The sequence below is a fragment of the Nicotiana tomentosiformis genome, chromosome 3, assembly GCF_000390325.3.
Source record: "Nicotiana tomentosiformis chromosome 3, ASM39032v3, whole genome shotgun sequence".
Classification (NCBI taxonomy): domain Eukaryota; kingdom Viridiplantae; phylum Streptophyta; class Magnoliopsida; order Solanales; family Solanaceae; genus Nicotiana; species Nicotiana tomentosiformis.
Genome location: NC_090814.1, coordinates 145,043,975 through 145,066,621, shown reverse-complemented (window position 1 = coordinate 145,066,621; position 22,647 = coordinate 145,043,975). Strand labels below are relative to the sequence as shown.

Genomic DNA, 22,647 nt, shown 5'->3' with positions numbered 1-22,647 from the left:
CTAGTAAGGTTTTAACGAGGCACAATATCTTTTAATGAACATCTAAGGGAGAGTGTTATTAATATATTATATTATGGATGTTCATTTAGTACTCCGTTGGAAATAAGCCTCCTAAAGAAGCTTATCCTTTCGGTATTCCATTATGGATAAATATTATCTCTGGTAGAAGATTATCTATATCTGGTACAGTAGCAACTTACACAACAGCTTAGAATAGTAGCTTACAAGCAGCTTACACAACAACTTGCAATAGCAGCTTACACAACAGCTAGTTCATTATGTATATCAGTTTGAAATTGAATAAAAATATCAATCTACCTATATACTTGTGTTCGATTTATTTACTTTATATTATTTATTTTATAACATAAATGATCAATGTATATGAATAATAATAATCCTGTACGTATAAAAGTGCGCGTATCTTGGCTTTTTCTACTCCGGCAGTTTACTCCAGCGCTCGTCTTCAATTACTTTGAGATATACTAGTATTTCATAAACCCTTGCAGTACCTTAAACCCTCCGATTACCTTTGTCCTAAAATCTTCTCTCTCTTGCTATGGCAGCGACTCCTACAATTGAGTATGTCAATCACATTGAGTCTTACGTTAGCTCTTCTAGCTCTCCGGCACAGCAGGTCCCTTTCTCCTTTCTTTTTTTCTTTCTTTCTTTCTCTCAACTTACAATTCGCGCAACACTAAGAAGTCACTGAATTCTTTTCTTCTCAATAATTTAATTGCGTTTTGCAGGCGGCAAGCATTGATGCAATTGCTCTTCTTCTGAAAAATGACTTGTTAACTTTAGAAGTCTTGGTATGTTATTATTTTAGATTTTTATTTTGTTCTGAAATTTTTTGAGCTTATTGTTTTGCTTTGCTAAATTTGTTTGGGTTTGATACACATAGGTTAGAGAAATGGAGATGTATTTGACCACTACAGATAATATCATTCGTTCAAGAGGTATCCTTTTCTTTTTGTCTTGATAGTATTTATCTTTTGGTTATTGTTATCTTAAGTTTTACAATTGAAGTATTTGTTGAAGGAAAAAAAAAACAATTGGCTCTTAGAAGTGCAAATGTTGGTTTGGGACATGAGTTGATTTGGCTATTTTAGGATTTTTGCTGGAATATCTTAATTTATGAACCGAAATTGTTCTTTTGAGAAGGGATGATTTATTCATTGACAAAGAATAGTTGTATTTTAATTATAAAAACCATTTTTTTTGGATAAGATAAATGATTTTATTAACGTTTCAATCAATTTAGAGTTCGACATATCAGTTAGTCGCTTTACAGTTCTTGCTGCCTTGTGCCATTGTTCTTTGAATGTGGGGCATTTCCGAGACACCAAAGAGGTAGAAGGGGGATTTCAGAGTGCATTGAGTTTGAACATTTTGATAGTATGACTTAGTTGTTAATCTTTAGACATTATTCTGCATATTTTGATGTCGGTGTTTGGATAGGGATTCTTAAGAGTGCTGCATGTACAATATACTGCTTTTAATATGTCGAGAAAATTTTATTAGAAAGAGCAACTGAGAGAAGATGTACCATCATCTTGCTCAGAAGAGTATATATTGACTAGTGAAGATGAGATACCTGCAAAACCCATAAACCATGCGGACCACTCCGTCAATACGAAAAAGAGTTGGGGTAACTGGTCCCGCGGCACTCATCTCGTGGAGGTGTTGGACCTTAGCATTTGTTCCCATATAATATTGCTGGTCTTATAACTCTTCTATAGAACTTATCTTTCACTTTGGTAGGATGATGACAAAAGCACCAAACAATAACTTTTTCACTTTGTTATAGTTTTTAAAATCATTTTTCCATGTGATTGTTATTTGTCTTTATAGTTATTACACTTGAAATTCATATGTTTTTTTTTTTCATTTGCGCCTTTTTCATTAAAGTCCAGTGCTTATTTGTAAAACTATGTTGAAAGCTCCATAAGGTCCAAACACTTTTTCTCCTTTTTGTCTTGGATAATATTAATATTTTCTCCCTAATTTATTTTACCCCTCTTTCTCTCCCTTTGTTTTCTCTATGCTAGATAACCTGTTATCTTCCAGGTATCCTCTTACTTGGAGAACTATTGATGCAATTAATATCGAAGCCCTTGGGTGATACTGCAATAAGCAGCTTAGTAGAATTCTTCACAGAGAGGCTGGTGAGCAAACATTTTAGGATCAGGAATTTGTCATAGAAAGACAAGGTGCTTTGTGCACGTAGCTATTTTGCTTTTTGGAACTCAATGCGGTCAATTAAATGTTTTTACTTCTACATACTTTTACATCTCTACGATGTTTGTTTGAGTTACTTTTCATCTTTTATGCTTTTGCCTACTTAGTTGTATTTACCATTGTGTATTGTCTTTCTCAATGCATGCAAAATTTATGACTCCGTCTTTCTCCAAATTATCCTTTAGTAGTAAGTTCATGTGTTGCTTTGTAATTGAAGGACACAACTCTCATAGGGAACATGCTTTCAATCATCTGTTGTAGATTTGACTAATTACTAGAAGATAAATCAGCTTGTTGCTCCCATGTAACAATCCTATCAGCTCTAAGTTTTCCTACTTTACTACCATAGAGATTCTTCTGCAGATTGGAAATTGCTTTTTCCCAATGATGTTACAATCTCTTAACAATACTGCTAATACAACTTTCTTATTCCTCTTTACCTTACACTGGAATCGTTAATACTCCCCTGAACTTCAATCTGTGTGCAACATATTAATTGCATAATTTAATGGATCCACATACGAAAAAGTACTCCTACTTGCCCATTTGAAAGTGGATACATTACTGACCTTTTTCTGATCCTTCTTGGTGCTCGTCCTTATCGACTTGAACTTTCAGCAGAATATCTGCTTGTTTTAATCCAGTCCAACAGTTTGTAAAAATTTAATAGCTATATGCACCATGTATCTTTACCTCTGTTCTTTTAATTGGTTATCATCTAAAGTTCTCTGACTAGATGATACTGTACTTATATCAGGCAGACTGGAAAGCGTTGCATGGTGCCCTTGTTGGTTGTTTGGCTCTTCTAAGGAGGAAAAGTGATGCTGGCATGATCAATAAGAGTCAAGCAAAGGCCGTTGCACAGTCTTATCTGCAAAACCTGCAGGTGCAGTTATTGGGACTGCAAGACAGGAAGGTAAAATGATTGCACATGGACAAATAAACTGTTGTTTCTGCATCTGTTGATAGTATCTTTGTCCCAGCGGAGACATCCGATAAAATTGGAATGACACAAAATATCTGTTGATAGTATCTCCAGCTAGTAGGTGTGAATTTACTGTCTTATTCTTGCAGCTTTGTCTTCAAATATTGGAATGCCTATTGGATCGTTATCCGGATGCCCTTTTGTCACTGGTAATAGCTTTTAATTCTTTTCAGTTAATTATGTTTCATCTATATGATAATTTTAGCATGGTTTACTGTTTGATAGTATCTTCATTGATTTGTCCTGGGGCAAGCAACAAAACAATATAAGTAACTACTAGCTCTCGGTGTAGCCCTTTTTTTTTTTTTTTTTCAAAAACCGTGATGTCTGGGCCAGCTAGCGGTCACCTCGTCTAATTCCATGAGATACCTGCTACCTCCCACCAGCACAGGTACCGGGTAATTCTGTCCACCAAGGCTTGGACAGATGGGAATAAATCACCTAGTGTTTTTGCATCCGCTCGGATTTAAACCCGAGACCTCATGGTTCTCATTTCTCAACCCACTTCATTAACCACTAGGCCACACCCTTGGATGCTTGTTATTTTTATTTGGATAAATCGAAAAAGTTCACTAATAACTAATCCAAGATGGGGTTATTTTTACTTGTAACAATAACTAAGCCTCCTGGGAGCTTGACTAGCTATGTAGACAAGTTGGTGTTTCATCTTTACACCAAAATACTAAAGAAACAAAAGAAAACTTTGGCGTTCAATGTCTTATGCATCTTTGTTTCTAGCTCTAGCTACTTTAATTTTATGACACCCTTATAAAGCTAGTTTCTTGAATTCTTGCAATTAGGCCGAGTGGCTTTATGACGGTATAATTTGCAAAGATTACAAATCTTCTTCACTTGAGAGATATGCAGTCATGTAGATATGAGGTGCTAATATGTTATACTCTCTCTGTCCCATTTTATATGACACACTTGCCTTCTTAATCTTGTTCCTAAAAGAATGATATCTTTCTCTTTTTGGAAACTATTTAATGCATTCCCATTTTACCCGTAATGACATGGCTTGTTGGGACCCAATTCATATAAAAGTTCATTCTTTTATAAGGAGAGAGAAAATGAAAAGACATCTGAAACCCTCAGCACCACTCATCTAAAAGGATAATTTTGTACTTTGCATATATGGCTTACATATGAAAAGTCTTCTTTAATTTCTTAAATCAGGTGCAGTTAAACTGAAACACCACCTTCACATGGAGTACCAGTGTCACACTTTAACACTTACCAAATACCAATAAAAAAAAATATGTTATACCCGTCTTATATAGAGGTCTCCGACACCCCATTTGTCATTATTTTGACTACAATATCTAGTTTCTTTTTCAGAAACCTATTACTTCCTTTTCCTATGTATTTGGTTGCGTTTTAGTCCTTTACTTGTTTAATTTTAATCTTGGATTGTGGCTTCCTAGGGTGATGATCTTGTATATGGAATCTGTGAAGCTATTGATGGTGAAAAGGACCCACAATGCTTGATGCTCATATTTCGTGTAGTTGAAGTTCTGGCACAATTATTTCCCGAATCTTCTGGCCCATTGGCGAATTTTGCAGGGGATCTGTTCGAGATTTTGGGATGTTACTTTCCTATCCATTTTACCCATGTGAGATCATTGAATCATACTGTCTCTCTGCTCTTTTCTTGTGTTTTTTCTGAATTTAGGAAATATGTATCTGACTATGCTGGCCGCTTCAAGATTTAGTGAAGATATTTTAATAGATTTCCTTGGAAAGCTCTAATCCTTGTTATGAATTGATAATTAAGTAAAAATGTGATACTGCTATCTCGTCCGACATCAATGAGAAAATGATCTGCAACCATGAAGGGCCGAAGGCAACATATGATATATCATCTCTAACTGAACTGCTTTGAAAGAAACGGAAAGAGAAGTGATGGACTAGCTTTTAACCTCGCTATATATGTTGTGGGACAAGAAAGTATGGGTTGGGTTGATTATGAACTTTAGAATTGCACGACGTCCTATATTGCTTCTATACCTTATTTATTCTCTTCGGGGGTTGGTGATACCATTCAAGAATAATTTTCCTACCCTTCAAGGGGAAGTATAAGCAATGATTTCATGACTAATAGCCTTAGACTTATGAGAAGGTAGCTAATTTATCAGGTTCTAATAAACTACAGTCTTTTTATATTCTTTTGATAAGTAATACTAATTCCAAGTCATTATTGTTCTCTCTCCTTTACTTGACAATTTATTTTTGTCTCGCTCTTTGGAAAATCCAGCCTAAAGGTGATGAAATTGATGTAAAGAGGGAGGAACTCTCAAGGGCCCTAATGGTATGCCAATTTCTTAAAATGCAATTATTATAACCTTTTCTAAAGCTTCTTTTATAGAGAATATTATGATTTTTATCTTCATGATAAAAGTAACTAACAGGTTAATCCATTTATGGAGCAGAAGGCACATAGGATCCTTCGAGATCCCAAAAGATTGACTGTTCATGATTTTGTGAATCTCGAGAAAACGTAGATATTATATGCTGAGTTGAGTTGCATCACTTTGGTTAACATGTTAATTCTTTATTTATGGTTTGGTTAGAAAAGGCTGGTATTTTTATCTCTAGTCGAGAATAGACGTCTCTTCTTCCAACTTTTCTATAAGAGGTTAGCAGCATTAGAGTTTGCAGCTTAATTCTGGGGAAGGCTCATTCTGGTCCACAACATATGTAACGTATAGTTTTCTGATATGTCTTTATTGCTGAAGGAGCATGTATAAAGATATGCATGTGCAAATGAGTAGCTTTGCTCCACCTAATTAGAAAACAAAAATAAATTCTTACAGATTTACTAAGCAGTTGTACCAATCGGAAAAAGAGGAATTTAACTGAACAATGTATGCATTGTTTGAAGCTTATAACTTTTCTAGACCTTAAAAAAACTTTCTATGGGTCTTTTTAAAAAAAGTAATGTGACTTGGCATAGGAGAAAGCCATAAAACTCTGATTCAATCTCTATGCTCATTGTGAATTGATTGTAGGTGCTTATGTATTATCTCGCTTCCCTAGGATGCTTCCACGGGAGGTGTTTCTTTAGTGCCTGGATGATAAATATTCTCTTTCTTTCAGCGTAAGAAGTTTGATACTAAAATTATTACTTTATCCCAAAAAAGAAGGTAGCTGGTTTGAAGCTTGAAATGATCTCCATTAAAAATTTAATATGTTAATGAATTGATCAGCTAAGTCTTAACATTTAGAATTTTGGCATCTTCTTCTAACTGTCCGGATGGACAACCTAGTCCATCAACAGTTGAGGCATTTCATGCCAGCCCTAGACTCTCCAGTTATCGTGGTTGAGAGGATTTTAGTTGGGTTGATTGTTGAAACCCGGATCTTTTAACCTTTAATTGGGTTGATTGTTGAAACCCGAATCTTTTCACCTTTAACCTTTAGATTTTAGGTGTGAAGTTCTTGAATTTGAACAGATGATACATGCTTTCCAAATGTTGAACTTAAGAGCCTATTCCCATACATAAGGAAATCTTATCAACTAATTATGTCGGGGGTGCAATAGTTTGCTCTGGTGTCTTCGTTCAAAGAGGCAATAAAAATAACTTGCTATTCGTTTTCACATTCTTATCGTTTTTCATATTCCTATTATATTCCATATTCCTCTTATTGGTTTTTAATTAGATTCTAACATTCTTTGCTGTCTTCTAGCTGGCGTTTGCTTCCACGCCACTTTTTGAACCCTCAGCCATTCCATTACTTCTTGAAAAACTATCTTCTTCTCTGCCATCAGCAAAGGTTAGTTCCAACTATTTCTATTAGTTTTACCTTATTAGCATTTGGATTGAATGTATTATTTTGCAATATTTTCATTGATTCTTGTGCTACAGGTGGAATCTTTTAAGTACCTTAGCTACTGCACATTGAAATATGGAGGAGATAGAATGGAAAAATACACTGAATCCCTTTGGTCTGCATTAAAAGATGCAATATTTACTTGTCCGCACTCCGTTTTGTCAGTGGATTCCAATACAATAGATGGAATAGGTTTTCATGAGAGTGAAATTATGACGCAGGCCCTTGAACTTCTTCAGGTGCTTGTTCGGCAGCATAATGCGTCATTCTTAAATTTGATTCTGGGTGATGGGGACATAAGCACATTTCTAAAGTCCTTTTCCCAGTTCGACGATTTCAATAGTCTTTCTTCTGAATACAAGCAGAGATTACATGCAGTTGGTCTTATTCTTTCTGTTTGTGTTAAATCTTCTGGGTCTTCCTGCAATAAAGTTTTTGAAAGTTTCTTTCCTCGGTTGGTGGATGCTTTAAGGCTCTCGGTTGAAAATTCCCCCGAGGCTATTCATTCAGCTTTGGATGCAAAATTTAACTTCGGAGCCTTGTATCTTTGTGTTGAACTCCTTGCTGCATGCAGACAGCTGGTAGTCAGCTCCGATAAAGTCGCTTCAGTTCCGGATCTATCGCATGACACTTGGTGCCAGATACTTCATAGTTTCTCCACATCATTATGCAGTGTTTTCTTTTGTCTCATTCGAGTAAGTTGTGCTGAAAGCACTTGGAATGCTTATGTTTATGCAGCAGGTAAATACTTCTCACAAATGAATTTGTTCTGGAACTAAGCTGTCTTCTTTAGTCTTAGTACTATAGGTCATATGGTCTTACTTGTCCTGTCAAGTTTCCCATAGCTCCAATCTGCATTCTCCCCAAAAAGGTTTTATGATGGTAGGCCACGAGCTATTCATAGTTTAAAATAGTTTAAAATAGTCCACGCTTTGTCTTAGGATCACTTGGATCCTGTTAACGTCATAGGGAATGTGAGTGTCTTCTGTGCTCATTGTGTTTTGTAAAGTGTAATTTACTTGCTTTTGACTGAAACATTCTTTTTTTTTTGTGCTCAATTTATAGTTAAAGGTTTGGAGATCTTGGCTACATTTCCTGGAAGCTTTATTTCAGCGTCAAAGTTCATGTATGAGAAAATCCTGCTGACTTTGATGTCAATCATTGAATCTGATTTCAACAAGACGTTTCTATGGAAGGCAGCGTTGAAAGTTTTAGTGGAAATCAGCTTGTTTGTCAATAAGTATGACGAGGATGTGAAGGCAGCTAGCTTTAACAGTATTGTCATGCAAAAGATTGTTTCTCTAATTTCTTCGGGTGACTTAAATATGCTGCCATCACTCAAACTAGAGGCCATTTTTGACATTGGAATGACCAGGAAGAGTTTCATGCTTACTGCTGCGAGCCAATTGGAGAAGACTATATCTGCCAACTTATCTGAGATTTTTGTACGTGTACTATTTGAAACCTCTAGGCCATTATTAATTCACCGCATGCTTCACCTGTTTAATTCTGGGCATTCTGAAGCCACATTACAGGAAATGTCATGTGCATCCTTGTGTTATTCTTAAGTCAAGTTTGTAGTGTCATTCTTCTCGTCTTGTGCTTCCTAGTCTCTTTTTACTTTAATATTGGACTTGTTTAGCTCATATCTAGGTGTATGCTTCCATGAACTCTTACTGCAACTGCCTAAACTAGAGTAGAGCATTGTTCTCTCTCTTTGGCATGTTTAGTACACATCTAGTAGGTGTTTGCTCCCATTAACTCCTGCTGCAAATGACTAAACTAGAAATGGAGGAACCTCTCTCTTGAGCCCCCCCCCCCCCCCCACAACTGTCTGTTTAACTCTCTTTTTCCTTTTCCTAGCTTCTTGACCTTAACAAAACTACTTTCTCTTGTTGCAGGTCCGTGGAAATCTGCAGTTAGCTGAACTGACAGCTGTGCTTTTGGAATGTTATTCCATTAAGGTACTTCCATGGTACGTAGGCGATCTTAATTTATCTTGTTTATTAGATTTCCATTCTATTCCATCTCTGTTCTGGATATTTCTCCCTACTGCATTCTCTATTGTGATGCATCCTCATATGGATGACCAGTAGTCTCTGTTGATTTTTCGTATGTGTGATATTTGATGCAACTCAGTTTTTTGCTGGTTCACTAACTTCTGCTTTGAAAAAGGAAGTCACACAGTGTCATTTCCTGCTTATGGTGAAGTAAAAAATGTAATTTTGCTTGCTTTTTTCACTTATGCTCCCACAAACGAGAATATTAAGAAGGAACTAAGAAATAAAAGAGGAAAGGATGTCACGTCCCGGACTACCCCTAGACGTGATTGGCACCCAGCTAACACCACCTGCCAGGCGAACCCATTTCTCATACGTTTAACCATTTACACAAACACCGAGGGAAAAATAAATACCGGTCTAAAAGTATTTTTAGTAATTAAAGACAAAATAGTTGTCAACTAATACCTTAGTCAATTGATAGAAATACCAACAATCACTCAAATGATAAAACTCTAGCCCAAATCCCACACTAAGGCCTTGGAACATATAACAAAGTAACATGAGTTTAACTGACGGGTATGCAAACCCCAAAGAGAAGGAAATAACTAACATAAACTAGATAAAGCTGAAACGAAAGTCTCCACGAACAATGCGACGGCTCACCTCAGCAATAGGATCCACTCGAACAAACTCGTCAGTCACTAGCTCTATCTCCCGTAACGGTATCTGCATAGAGATGCAAGTAAGGAGTGAGTTATACGTATATATAACCCAGTAAGATCCTCGACCTGCCACTTTAAATACCTCTGGAACAAGTGTTAGAAAATACAACACACTACAACAAGAACAATATACTAAACACGATAATTATACCATAACACAATGTATAGGTATTAACAGAGTTAACAACAATTAACTAACAAGAATACACATATCTCAACCCACTACACACTATGGACTTGTCATAACTGCAGTGAAAGAAATTAACCAACACCTCTATAAGACCACAACGGCACCACAATGCCTCAATTATGTAACAGAGCATACACAATGCTCACTGAAGCATATACAATGCCCCAAATATATCAAGAAGCATACACAATGCCCTAATATCATGGCTCTGAACCGTACCAAACTCAACACCATGGCTCACAGCCATATCAAAGTATCAAACTCAACATCATGGCTCACAACCGTATCAAAGTATCAAACTCAACACCATGGCTCACAGCCGTATCAAAGTATCAAACTCAACACCATGGCTCACAGCCGTACCACGCCATCAAACAATTTATAAAATAATTTTTTTTTATTTTATAAAATAATATATTTGCGGCTAGTATAAGACCACCGATTCTACCAAACGCACGCTTGTCCCAACACATGGACCAGGCAGAGAAAATACATTTTCAAAACGGGTTTTAGAAAAACAAACATCAAAACTTAAAGTCTCACTTACCTCGCTAACGGGAAGTTCCCCAATCTTGCAACGTCTAGAACACCAACCAAACGGCCTCCAATGGCCTCAATCTATTCAAAATATTGAATAACACATCCTAATTAGTTTAGGTGTATAATTTCCATAATTTTAGGACAAGTCAAAATCACTGTCAACCCTCGGTCCAATTAATAAATAATTTGTGCACAAACACGTTGAAAAAGATTAGCGAAAAATAGCTTCAAAAGAACTATACCATGGCTTATTGTCACGTCCTTAGTCGTTAACTAAGTACACGTGCGGCACTTGCCAATTTACTCACGTTCTTGCTATGCCAAGTCAGCCTTACTACACTCAAGATCGCTAAGAGAATGGTAAAAAGAACACAAGAGAATTGTTAATGGAAGCTTTGTATTAGAGAGAACTTGAATTGTTTTCTTGATGAAATACAAATGAATGGCCCCCTTTATATACTAGTCTCCTAGGGGCTAGTATGTAAATATTTATTGTTACACAAGTCCTTAATATTTACAAGATAAGGACTTTCTCTAGAATTCTCTACAAGCCTAGAAGATTCCAAGGACTTTCCTAGCAAATCCATAGGGATCTAGGGTCTTCCAAAGGAAATGTCCATACTTCTCTAAAATCTTCTCACAAATGCAAGCCTTCCTCCTATGTAAGCTTCCACATGGCATTAATATATGCCAAATGGCGCCTATGTGGCATGATGACATGGCGAGTCATCACACTCTCCCCCACCTAATGTTGCGACGACCGCGGCGCAATGTTGTTGCATAAACTCTCGGATCTTATCTTTGAATTGCCATAAATCTTCATATCGTTCCCATGTGGCCTCCTCCGGTGATTGCCCCTTCCAATGGACGAGGAACATAGCAGTGGCTTTTTGCCCTTGTTTTCGCCTGGTCTGGTAATCCATGATAGCCTCAATCTCCCTATCATGCGATGAGGTGATAGTCATAGGCGCTCGACTTGATTGGCCCCTACTCGGATCATCTTTATCTTCATGATATAGCTTAAGCAAGCTGGCATGGAAGACTGGGTAGATCTTAAGATACGATGGCATGTCAAGCTTGTATGAGATCTTGCCTACCTTGGCGACTATCTTAAATGGCCCCTCATACTTGCGAATCAGATTCTGATGCATGCCCCGTAGTGCCTTAAACTATCTTGGGTTAAACTTCGCCATGACCATGTCCCCAATTTTATAGTCCGTGGGACGCCGCTTACGATCTGCAAACTTCTTCATCTTCTTAGCTGCCTTATCCAAGTAGCACTTAGCAGTGTCAAGTTGCTCCTCCCATCCTTTGGCCATATGATAAGCCCCCAAACTCTTTTCCTCGAATGCGGCTGGTAATGAATGTGGAGTTTGTGGCTGTTGGCCTGTGGCTAGCTCAAATGGTGTCCGCCCCGTGGACTCACTCCGCTGCAAGTTATAAGAGAATTGGACTATGTCTAGGAGCCTTGCCCAATCTTTCTGATACGCGCTTACATAATGCCTCAAGTAGCATTCTAGTAAGGCATTGACTCGTTCCGTTTGTCCATCTGTATGTGGGTGGAAACTAGTGGAAAAATGCAGTTCCGTGCCAAGTATGTCGAATAATTCTCTCCAAAAATTTCCAGTAAAACAGGGGTCTCGATTACTGATAATATGCCTTGGTAAGCCCCAATACTTCACCACATTCTTAAAGAATAGCTTGGTGGATTCCTTGGCAATGCAACCTGGTGAGGCGGGCATGAAGGTAGCATATTTGGAAAATCTATCCACGACCACCATAATAGTACCATAACCGTCGGACTTCGGTAGGCAAGTGATAAAGTCCATAGTCACGCTCTCCCGTGGACGCTCTGCAACTGGTAGTGGCTCCAAAAGTCCTCCGGGTTTTTGTTGCTCAACCTTGTCCTGTTGACAGACAAGACAAGTCTGCACATAACACTCTATGTCATCTCGCATGCGTGGCCAATAGTAGACTGACTCAACCAAGGCCCTAGTGCGACGTTGGCCTGGATGACCAGCCCACATTGTGTCATGACTCTCCCTTATGATCCGCCGTCTAATGTCTCCAAACTTAGGCATGTAGACCCGCCGACCTGTGGTAAGCAGTAGACCATCTTCAACCCAAAAACGTCTCGTATTGCCCTGGTTGGCTAACTCGATAAGTTGTTTGGCTGTTGGATCATGCTGCACGCCTTCTTTTATAGCCTCACGAATGTCCCATCTTGTTGAAGTGATTGCAGCAAGCTCGGCCTTCCGGCTCAAGGCATCGGCTACAACGTTACCTTTGCCCGGCTTATACTTCATCGCAAAATCAAATTCGGCCAAGAAATCATGCCACCTAGCATGTTTGGTGTGAGCTTCTTTTGCGTCTGAAAGTAGCTAGTAGCTACATTGTCGGTCTTGACCACGAACCTCGACCCGAGCAAATAATGTCGCCATGTACGAAGGCAATGCACAATGGCGGTCATCTCCTTCTCTTGCACCGTGTAACGCCGCTCCGTCTCATTTAACTTGCGGCTCTCAAATGCTATGGGATGCTTATCCTGCATCAAGACACCTCCAATGGCAAAATCTGAGGCATCGGTATGCACCTCAAATGTCTTGGCAAAGTCAGGTAATGCCAAGACTGGCTCATCTGTTACAGCTGCCTTGAGGTCTTCAAACGCCCTTTGACAATGCTCCGTCCAAACCCATGGCTTGTTCTTCTTTAGCAACTCGGTCAATAGTGCGGCCTTTGCTGAGTAGCCACTGATGAACCGACGGTAGTAGTTAACAAGGCCAAGGAAGGATCTCAACTCAGTTACCTTTATAGGTGCCTCCCACTCCGTGATAGCACGTACTTTAGCCTCATCCATGCGTAGCTCGCCATTGCTAATAACATGGCCTAAGAAGTGCACCTTTGATTGTGCAAACTCGCATTTCTCCCTCTTGATGTATAGCTCGTTCTCCCGCAAGACTTGGAAAACCTTCCTTAAGTGCTCCATATGCTCCTCCAAGGTGTTGCTGTAAATGACTATGTCGTCTAGGTAGACTACCACGAATTGATCAAGGTAGGGATGAAAAATCTTGTTCATGAGGGTGCAAAATGTGGCTGGTGCATTGGTTAAGCCGAGTGGCATCACCAACCACTCAAAGGCTCCATATCTCGTCACACATGTTGTCTTCGGCTCATCCTCTTATGCAATGCGAACCTGGTAGTAGCCCTTGCGAAGATCCACCTTAGTAAAGTACTTGGCTTGCCCAAGTCTATCGAACAAGTCAGCAATGAGCGGGATCGGGTACTTATTCTTTACTGTGACCTTATTAAGTGCTCTGTAGTCTATGCACAAGCGCAGTGATCCATCCTTCTTCTTCTGGAACAATACCGGTGCGCCAAAAGGTGCCTTTGATGGGCGAATGTGAACATCATCTAGCAGCTCTTTCAATTGTTTCCTGAGCTCCTCTAGCTCAGGCGGTGCCATACGATATGGGGTAAATGCGGGTGGCTTAGCCCCTGGCTCCAACTCAATCTTGTGATCCACCTCTCGCCTAGGCGGCAAGTGCTTAGGCAACTCCTCGGGTATGACATCTTTGTTTTCCTTAAGCAACTTCTCTATGCAAGGTGGTAGTGTCTCTTGAAAACTCTTGTCTTCCTCCAGACTTGCGATGGTTGCCACGAACGTCGGCTCCCCCTTCTTGATCCCCTTGACAACCTGCATAGCTGAGAGTTGTGCTTGGCTCTGTCCGTGTGGCATAGACATTGTAGGTACCATGCAAGCTCCTTCTCGCTCCATAACCAAGAGATGTTGGAGGTAGGGGTCGATCAAAGTATGACAATGTCTAAAGAACTCTTGTCCCAATATGATGTCAAAGATATCCATAGCGGTTACGGTAAAGTTTGTCATACCTTTCCAAGTTCCCAATTTGACACCAACTCCATTAGCTACCCCACGAGCATTTTGTACCTCGGCATTCACGGTCTTGACGCGGCAGTTGGTTGGAGCAAGCTTCAATTCTAGTCTCTTTGTGGCAGCCTCAGTCACGAAATTATGAGTTGCTCCAGTATCCACCATTGCACGAGCAGGCTTGTTGGTGATGGTGAGATCCACGTACTGGTTGCCATTCTCGATAGGTTGGATAGATTGCTTTGTGACAGCACCGCATAATCCGATCATACCTAACTGTGCGGTTCCCGAACTCTCTCCTTGCGGCTGCTCTTTCCGTTCACGGACCATGGCGCTAAGGCTCTTTAGGTCGGGGAAATTCCTGAAGCTGTGCGGCCCTCCGCATATGTAATATCCCTTCTTCTCGGCCTGCACCTTCTTCTCGGCGTAGCCTTGACGGCCACTCAACTTTTTGGAATCTTGAGTCTTGTAGTATTGTTGTTGTATCTCCTTGCCTTTGCCACGGTCTCCCCCACCTTTGACATTGTTAAACTTTGATTCTTTGACTTTCCCTTTGTCGTGCTTGTCATGCCTGAAATCCATCAATGATTCAGCCTCCACTATGGCTTGGTCTATATTTGCGACTTGCCGGCGTTGTAACTCCTGCTTAGCCCAATTTTGCAACCCGTCCATGAAGTGGAACAAGTCATCATTGGTCAGGTTGGGGATTTGAAGCATAAGGGTAGTGAGCTCCTTGACATAGACACGTATGCTCCCTGTTTGCTTCAACTCCCTAAGCTTGCGTCTTGTCTCGTACAAGACATTGTTTGGAAAGAACTGTCGCTTGAACTCGGCTTTGAACTGATCCCACGTGCTAATAGTACATAGACCTTTATCCACATCGGCCATCTTCCTTCTCCACCATAGCATGGCAGTCTCTGAGAGGTACAACACTGCAGTGTTGATCATGGCCTCGTCGTCCTTCACTTTGCCGTGCTTGAAGTAGTTCTCCAAGTGCCAAAGGAAGTTTTCCACTTCTTGTGCATCACGAACACCTTTGAACACCGGGGGTTTGGGAGCCTCGATCTTGGCCTCCCTCGTCACCACAACATTGCTGGCTGCCTCGGTCACGCCAGCATTAACATGCTCCTCGAGTGATTCTATCTTTGCCTTCATAGCATCGATAGTACTCAAAGCCTCCATGAGTCTGTACTCTAAGGCAGTGATAGTTTGCCTTAGTTCCATCTCGGTCTGTGTACGTCCCTCCAAGTCATTTCGGATGCTCTCAATCTCTTCAAGAGTGTGCCCCTCAAGAACGCTAAGGGTGCCTTCCACCTTCCCCAAGCGTTGGCCAAAGATCTCCACGGCGTCCATCCCCGCGTTCATCTTCATCACCCACTCTTTACCGAGCGAGACATCCTCGGGCAAGACCTCCACTTCATCCTCGCTCGCCTCAATGGCAGATGGTTCTTGGGATGTAAGCCCTTCGTTTGACACAACCTCGGGTGGCACCTCCTGGCCCTTGTTAGTGGCATTTCTGTTTTTGTTACGGCCGCTCTTGCCAGCAGCATCGTGGATGACGTTGACTTGAGTGTTGGCAGCGTTAATTTCTCCGTCGTTCGCCATTCCCTTAGTTGCAACCTTTGCTCTGATACCACGTTGTCACGTTCTTAGTCGTTAACTAAGTACATGTGCGGCACTTGTCAATTTGCTCACGTTCTTGCTATGCCAAATCAGCCTTACTACACTCAAGATCGCTAAGAGAATGGTAGAAAGAACACAAGAGAATTGTTAATGGAAGCTTTGTATTAGAGAGAACTTGAATTGTTTTCTTGATGAAATACAAATGAATGGCCCCCTTTATATACTAGTCTCCTAGGGGCTAGTATGTAAATATTTATTGTTACACAAGTCCTTAATATTTACAAGATAAGGACTTTCTCTAGAATTCTCTACAAGCCTAGAAGATTCCAAGGACTTTCCTAGCAAATCCATAGGGATCTAGGGTCTTCCAAAGGAAATGTCCATACTTCTCTAAAATCTTCTCACAAATGCAAGCCTTCCTCCTATGTAAGCTTCCACATGGCATTAATATATGCCAAATGGCGCCTATGTGGCATGATGACATGGCGAGTCATCACATTATACCATATAATTCTTTCACTTCATTATTGCCATCATCATTACTACAATAATTGTGTCAATCATTGGCATAAGTATTATGTTTCCTAAATTCAAAATGGTAGAAATCAAAACTGGTGAAATTGTATCACCATAATTCTTTTCCATGGCAGATTTAAAAAAGTAGATTTCAACCCAATATTTCTATTTGCATTATTAATATTACTATACAATCATGGATGCTATTACTATTTCCTTTTTACTTTCTAATCACTACCACATTACTAGTTAATTAATGCCAACAACCAAGGAAAATAGATGTCCTACGTTTTAGTGGAGACTTTGAAAGGAAGGGTTAGGAATTAGTTCCAAATCATTGAAATATTATTATATGGGTACATATAATAACTATCCTCTGCAAAAAAATTCAATTCCATGCATACCATTGTACAAAAATTGATAAAGTACCTGATTTTATAGCCATTTCCTTCCACAAAAATTCCGCTAAGAAGCTTTCCAAAGAGTAGTCAACTCCCACTAATTGTTTCCGCTGTCACAGTGCCCTCTTTGTTCTTCCCTATGTTATGGTATCTTCTAATGAAACAAGGAATCAATATTTTCCCTATTTAAATTTGTAAGTCCTAAAACGTGTAGTTGCATGAGATGCAGGTTTTGGGCCCACTCCTTTTATCCCTATTATTATTATTATTATTATTATTATTATTATTATTATTTAAAATCACTTCCATGCTCACTAGCATGTATAATTATAAATTAGGCCCACTAACTATCTAATAAATTTTAAAACTCATTAATAAGTATGTATAAAATTTTCAACTATTACAAAGGAAGGAAGGGCAAAGAACAAAGGGAAAAAGGGAGATCTAAAAGTATACAGTATTTAGTTGTTCTTTTCTGACCTTTATTTCTGTTGTCACTGTTTCTTGTAGCATGGAAATGGTTAAGTCTCACATCCTAACAAAACAATCTGCTATATGATCCATTTGGCAGGTGGAGTCGGCCTATGTAGGCTGGAAGATGATCGGAATTTTTGGCTAGCAGTTGTATTTAAATGAGTTAAATAACTTAACAGTCCTACTTCATAAAAAAATAACTTAACATTCCCAATATTTTCAATGTTCTTTTACCAAAGCTCTGACCTGTAGTTTTTGGTTGCCTCTCAGGTTCCATTGCAATGGAGGTGCAGACGAGGTCTCTTTGAATCTTGCAGTTAATATTTTTGCTAAAATGGAAAATATCACATCTTTGAGTCTAGGAGTAAAGGGAAATGTAAGCATAGCATATTTTCTTTTCCTCCTCTTCGCATTTCTTGTTCTATTTGAAGAAATATTTGATTTCCATCTTATTTTCCCACAAGTACGACTAAAAATGTTAACATACCATACTTACCTCAGGAGTTTCTGGACGCAACAATGGCTGCAATGAAGCAAGCTGTGGCAGGCTGTTCAGTGGAAAGCCAGGAAAAGGTTCTTCGGAAAGCTTTTGATATGATGGCAACATGCTCCTTATTCCTATCCAAGGATTTGATTCTAGGAACCAATCGCTTTAACAAGAAAAGTCAACTTGGTCAGACTTTTGATGGTTTGTCTTGTCGAGACGAATGGATTACTTCACTCTTCGCATCAGTTGTAATTGCGTTGCGTCCTCAAACTCGGATACCAAATATAAGACTGTTATTACAGTTGTTGACAACGACTCTCCTTGAAGGTCATTTACCGTCAGCTCAGGCCCTGGGGTCTTTGGTTAACAAACTTTCTGTAAATATATCAGAAGACTGTAGTCTCGAAGAAGTTATTGATACGTTATTCAAGAATGAGATGTGGTGCAACATTATTATTGGGAAAGAAGGCAATGATGGTGGTGCTCTTAATATGGGTAACCCGAGAATAAGCAGTATGAATAGTCATGCAGTTATTGGATTAGCATGGATAGGGAAAGGTTTGCTTATGCGGGGTCATGAGAAGCTAAAAGATGTGACTATGACTTTCTTGAGTTACTTAGTTTCAAGTGGACATAATGGAAATTTGCTGCCTTTTAAGGATCAAATGAAAGATGGCGCAGAGCATGAAGTGCTTTGTCTCAGAAAATCAGCTGCAGATGCATTTCATATTCTTATGAGCGACTCTGATGCTTGTTTGAACAGGAATTATCATGCAATCGTTCGCCCACTCTATAAGCAACGGTTTTTCAACATTATGTTGCCTATGTTCTTATCTGCAATAGTAAAATGTGACTCATCCACTACACGGTACGTATCAATATAGTTGATTTCATTTGTTTAATTTTTTGTATTGGAGCAACGGTAAATTTGTTTCCGTGTGACTTATATGTCACGGATTTGAGACGTGGAATCAGCCAATAATGCTTACCCTAGGCTGCCTACGTGGCCGGGATGCTTCATGCACTGGGCTTCCCTTTTTTAAATTTTTTGTATATCCCGTGCTTCATACTCTCATTTTGTATCTGGTTGATAATGGAGACTGTAATCTTCTGGTTTATGGTTTGTTGAAGAAAGTCAAGAAACATTTAGAAGCCTAAGAACGCCAATAGATGTTAAGAAGCTTTTGTGGTCTTTGTATTAAGTTAGTTTATTGAGTAATTTTTATTAGCTTGCTTAAAGAACAACAACAACAACCCAGTATAATCCCACCAGTGGGGTCTGGGGAGGGTAGTTTGTACGCAGACCTTACCTCTACCCTGGGGTAGAGAGGTTGTTTCTGATAGACCCTCGGCTCCCTCCCTCCAATAACTCCCCACCTTGCTCTTGGGGTGACTCGAACTCACAACCTCTTGCTTAAAGAAGTCATTTTTATTTAATTTCAATAATTCTGAAGACTATCAGTGTGAGCCATGAGGTGCTAGTTATGAGTTCATAGCGTATGTTCTTTCTAAAACAAAGTTAATAGTGTATGTTCTGAAGCTGCTCATCAAAGGCGGAAAGGGGTATGTGGCTCTAGCATAATTTTGGGGGGGGTGTACTTTATCGGAAAAAAAAGAAAAAGTTGGGGAGGTGGTTTTCTTCTCATTTATGAAATTTCAATACTCATCTGGAAAAAAAAAACGGAATCAATATTCAAGCTTGCCCATCTTGTATGTCCCCGTTTGTTACCTATGTTATGCGCGATCTTCATTTGCCTAAATACTTGTGTTCTACTCGTATATGGGTTGTTTCATGTGCTTTCTGTAGATTCTCTATTTTTTAGGAATACCTCTTGTATGCGGGAGTTATCCCAATTATTAAATTAAATTATACTTTACTTGATATAAAAAAGTATGGGTTGTTTCATGTGGATTTTCGAAGTGCACTAAAGCCTTGTTAAATGTTGAACATATCCACGTCAGAGCACACATGAATCCCCGTAAAATATTTTTTCCAAAGTTCTGTTGCATTCACTAAAATAAAACTAGTAACTTTTTTTTTTGAAGTTCAGTAGCTACATCATTTTCCCTGATTAATAAGATTGAATAAGAGGACTTCTATCTTAAAAGAGCTCACTGTAATGAGTTGAATTAAACTTTTGTAGATCTGATCAAATTTTAAGATGGCTTGCCTTAAGTTAATCCTCCCGTGATTTCAGGTGTTTTCTCTATCAAGCTTTCGCACACCTGATATCAGAAACTCCTCTTGCTGCTATTGTTGGTGATGCCAAAAAGGTGAGTGAGCAGCAATGACCAACTATTTGTACTCATATTGTTGATGGTCAGGTTTAAGGTTAATTGCTTATGATATTCATCTTTGTATGCAGGTCCTTCCTGTAATTTTAGATTGCTTTCTTATGTTAAGCAAGGATGTCTCTCATAAGGAGATAATTTACAGTGTCATAATAGTTCTCTCTGGAATAATAACAGATAAAAATGGTAAGGCCATTTGCTTATCTCTGTGAGAGTTTCTTTTTAGTTCTGAAAAGTTTATCACATCGGCTATCATAATTTGCTTATGGACCATCATCCGCTAAGGATTTGCATATTAATTGTACCTTGCATATTTGCACATGTTCATCTTCAAGGTTGCGTGAAGAAGTTAATAGACATAGGCAATTAGCTTTCAGAAAATTTGCTTGAATAATCTAGAAAGGCTTCATTAGCTGCCAATCTTATACTTACGGAAGTTTTTTTTTTGTGTGTGCGCTAATGACCAAATATAAGTGGCATATTTGAATATTTCCCGGGAACCTCATATGAGTTTCCTTTAAGAGATCTGGAGAACCCCTAGTGTAAGCTTTCGAAATTGCGAGCGAAAAGCTCTTTACTAAATCTTAACAAATTAAACCTGTCTTTCTCCAACTTGAGGTTAGTCAGGTTATTGTTTCATGCTTTTATGTTAAATTTGGGATTCAATGGTTTCATCATTCATTTTCCGACTTCTTTTTTTGTTGATGCAGGACAAGAAGCTATTATAGAAAATGCGCCCACAGTTATCTGCCGACTTACTGAGCTCACATCCTATCCCCATATGATGGTAAAAGTTTCTTTCTAGTTTGGGATTTGGTGATGTGGTAAAATAATTTTATTGATGATGGCAGGAAATAACTCTCATATAGCAGTATGCCAAAAAGTAGAGAACCTACAAGGAAGTTTGATTCTCTTCCAATCTTCTGTATAAATATAAAACTCGTGGGTGCACCAAAAAGAAATAAGGAACAAGAGGCTATTCCTCAAATGTACAAAATTACTTGTCCCTGCAAAATATTTCCTATTTCTCTCAGCACAATGCATATTAGTGCTAGTGGAACAACAATTTGCACCCTTCATCTTGTCCTCCATCTTCTAAACGTCCAGCTGAAGCGTGCTTGCATAACAGTGCGTGGTATCACTCATTGTAGTCTAAAACATCTAAAGTTTTCCCACAACAAGTTAGACACTACCTGACAATGTAAAGGAAATGTGTCCGCATCTTTGTCCGGATTTTTGCAGATAAAATACCAACTAATATATGGAATTCTACTCTTTCACAAGTTTTCAGCTCTCAGAATCGCTCCACTCGTTGCTAACCAAGTGAAGAAACTCCCCATCGTGGTGACCTAGGAATCAAATAGATAGATGTGGAAAGCCTGATTCCTCTTTTGATCAAGAGCCTGTTATAATAGGACTTTAATGAAAAGAATCCACTACTCTCCTTCACTTCCGACTATAGGCTGAGACCTTTTTAAAATTGAAAATTTCTTAAATTATCAGGTGATTCGAGAGACTGCAATTCAGTGCCTTGCTGCCATGTCAGAGTTGCCGCATGCAAGGATATACCCCATGAGAACACAGGTTGGTGTTTTGTGGTGTGAGCAATCAGAATATCCACCAACATTTTATCAAAAGATCCTTAAACACTAACTAAATGCCTAACAATGGATGCCGCTTATTTATCAGGAGTGTAAGAGGTTCTTCTTGTCTTTCTCATGAAGCCTGGATTATCATAATGTGTCTTTTCATATGTAGGTGTTGCAAGCATTATCCAAAGCTCTTGATGATACAAAAAGGGTCGTTCGTCAAGAGGCAGTGAAATGTCGGCAAGCTTGGTAAGACATTAAGATCCATTGTATCTTTACTTTAATTATACATATTTACCGAGTTGAACTCATTTACATTTTTTTGGGCCTTTTCAATTCTTAGGGCTTCAATTACATCAAGGAGTTTGCACTTCTGAAAGCACGCAGAAGACTTCCTTGAAAACCCGGTTGGGTGAGATCTTTATCCCTTTTGTCATCGATATTCCTCAACACATCAATGTAAAACTACTGTGCACATATTATTTCATAAATTTTACATGTGGGAAATTAAATAAATCAGAGATTGAGATTTTGAGCGTGATCTTCTATACAGTCATTACATATGTAATCTACATCCTCCTACCAATAGTTTGCTGTATGTGCACTACCATGCTGGCACTCTCACCTCTTCACCTCAACAGTCCAGCTTTTGAACAGGTTCCATATTGAGTTTTGCTTACCATGCCTGGCTGTTATGTTGACAGGATCGTATACTACATTCATTGCATCCTTGCAGATGGTACACCCTCTTGCTTCTGCTTGTATAGCAGCTTACTTATAGGACCACAGTCTTGATGTAATAACCGGGGGGGGGGGGGGGGGTGAGGATCAGAGTTGTCAATTTATTAATTTATTATGAGGAAGTGG

The 22,647-nt window shown here is 39.0% G+C and overlaps 1 protein-coding gene across 3 annotated transcripts; it reads left to right on the top strand.

Annotated features, from left to right (window-relative positions):
• Positions 1 to 442: 442 nt before the first annotated feature.
• On the top strand, positions 443 to 22,612 carry LOC104120863 (MMS19 nucleotide excision repair protein homolog). 3 transcript variants are annotated; one of them, XM_070197770.1, is made up of 21 exons: positions 443 to 637; positions 750 to 812; positions 905 to 959; positions 2,071 to 2,168; positions 2,999 to 3,157; positions 3,316 to 3,375; positions 4,651 to 4,839; positions 5,481 to 5,534; positions 6,914 to 7,000; positions 7,093 to 7,798; positions 8,123 to 8,502; positions 8,959 to 9,032; positions 17,683 to 17,788; positions 17,914 to 18,767; positions 20,098 to 20,173; positions 20,266 to 20,377; positions 20,902 to 20,978; positions 21,695 to 21,775; positions 21,950 to 22,029; positions 22,124 to 22,192; positions 22,485 to 22,612. In XM_070197770.1, the coding sequence occupies exons 1-20, from the start codon at positions 560 to 562 to the stop codon at positions 22,155 to 22,157; spliced, it is 3,423 nt and encodes a 1,140-aa protein (XP_070053871.1). In that variant the 5' UTR covers positions 443 to 559; the 3' UTR covers positions 22,158 to 22,192; positions 22,485 to 22,612. The 3 variants fall into 3 exon arrangements, with proteins under 3 accessions (XP_070053871.1, XP_070053873.1, XP_070053872.1); XM_070197772.1 differs by lacking the exons at positions 443 to 637; positions 750 to 812; positions 905 to 959 and having other exon boundaries at positions 3,003 to 3,157; XM_070197771.1 differs by lacking the exons at positions 443 to 637; positions 750 to 812; positions 905 to 959 and having other exon boundaries at positions 2,099 to 2,213.
• The last annotated feature ends 35 nt before the right edge of the window (positions 22,613 to 22,647 follow it).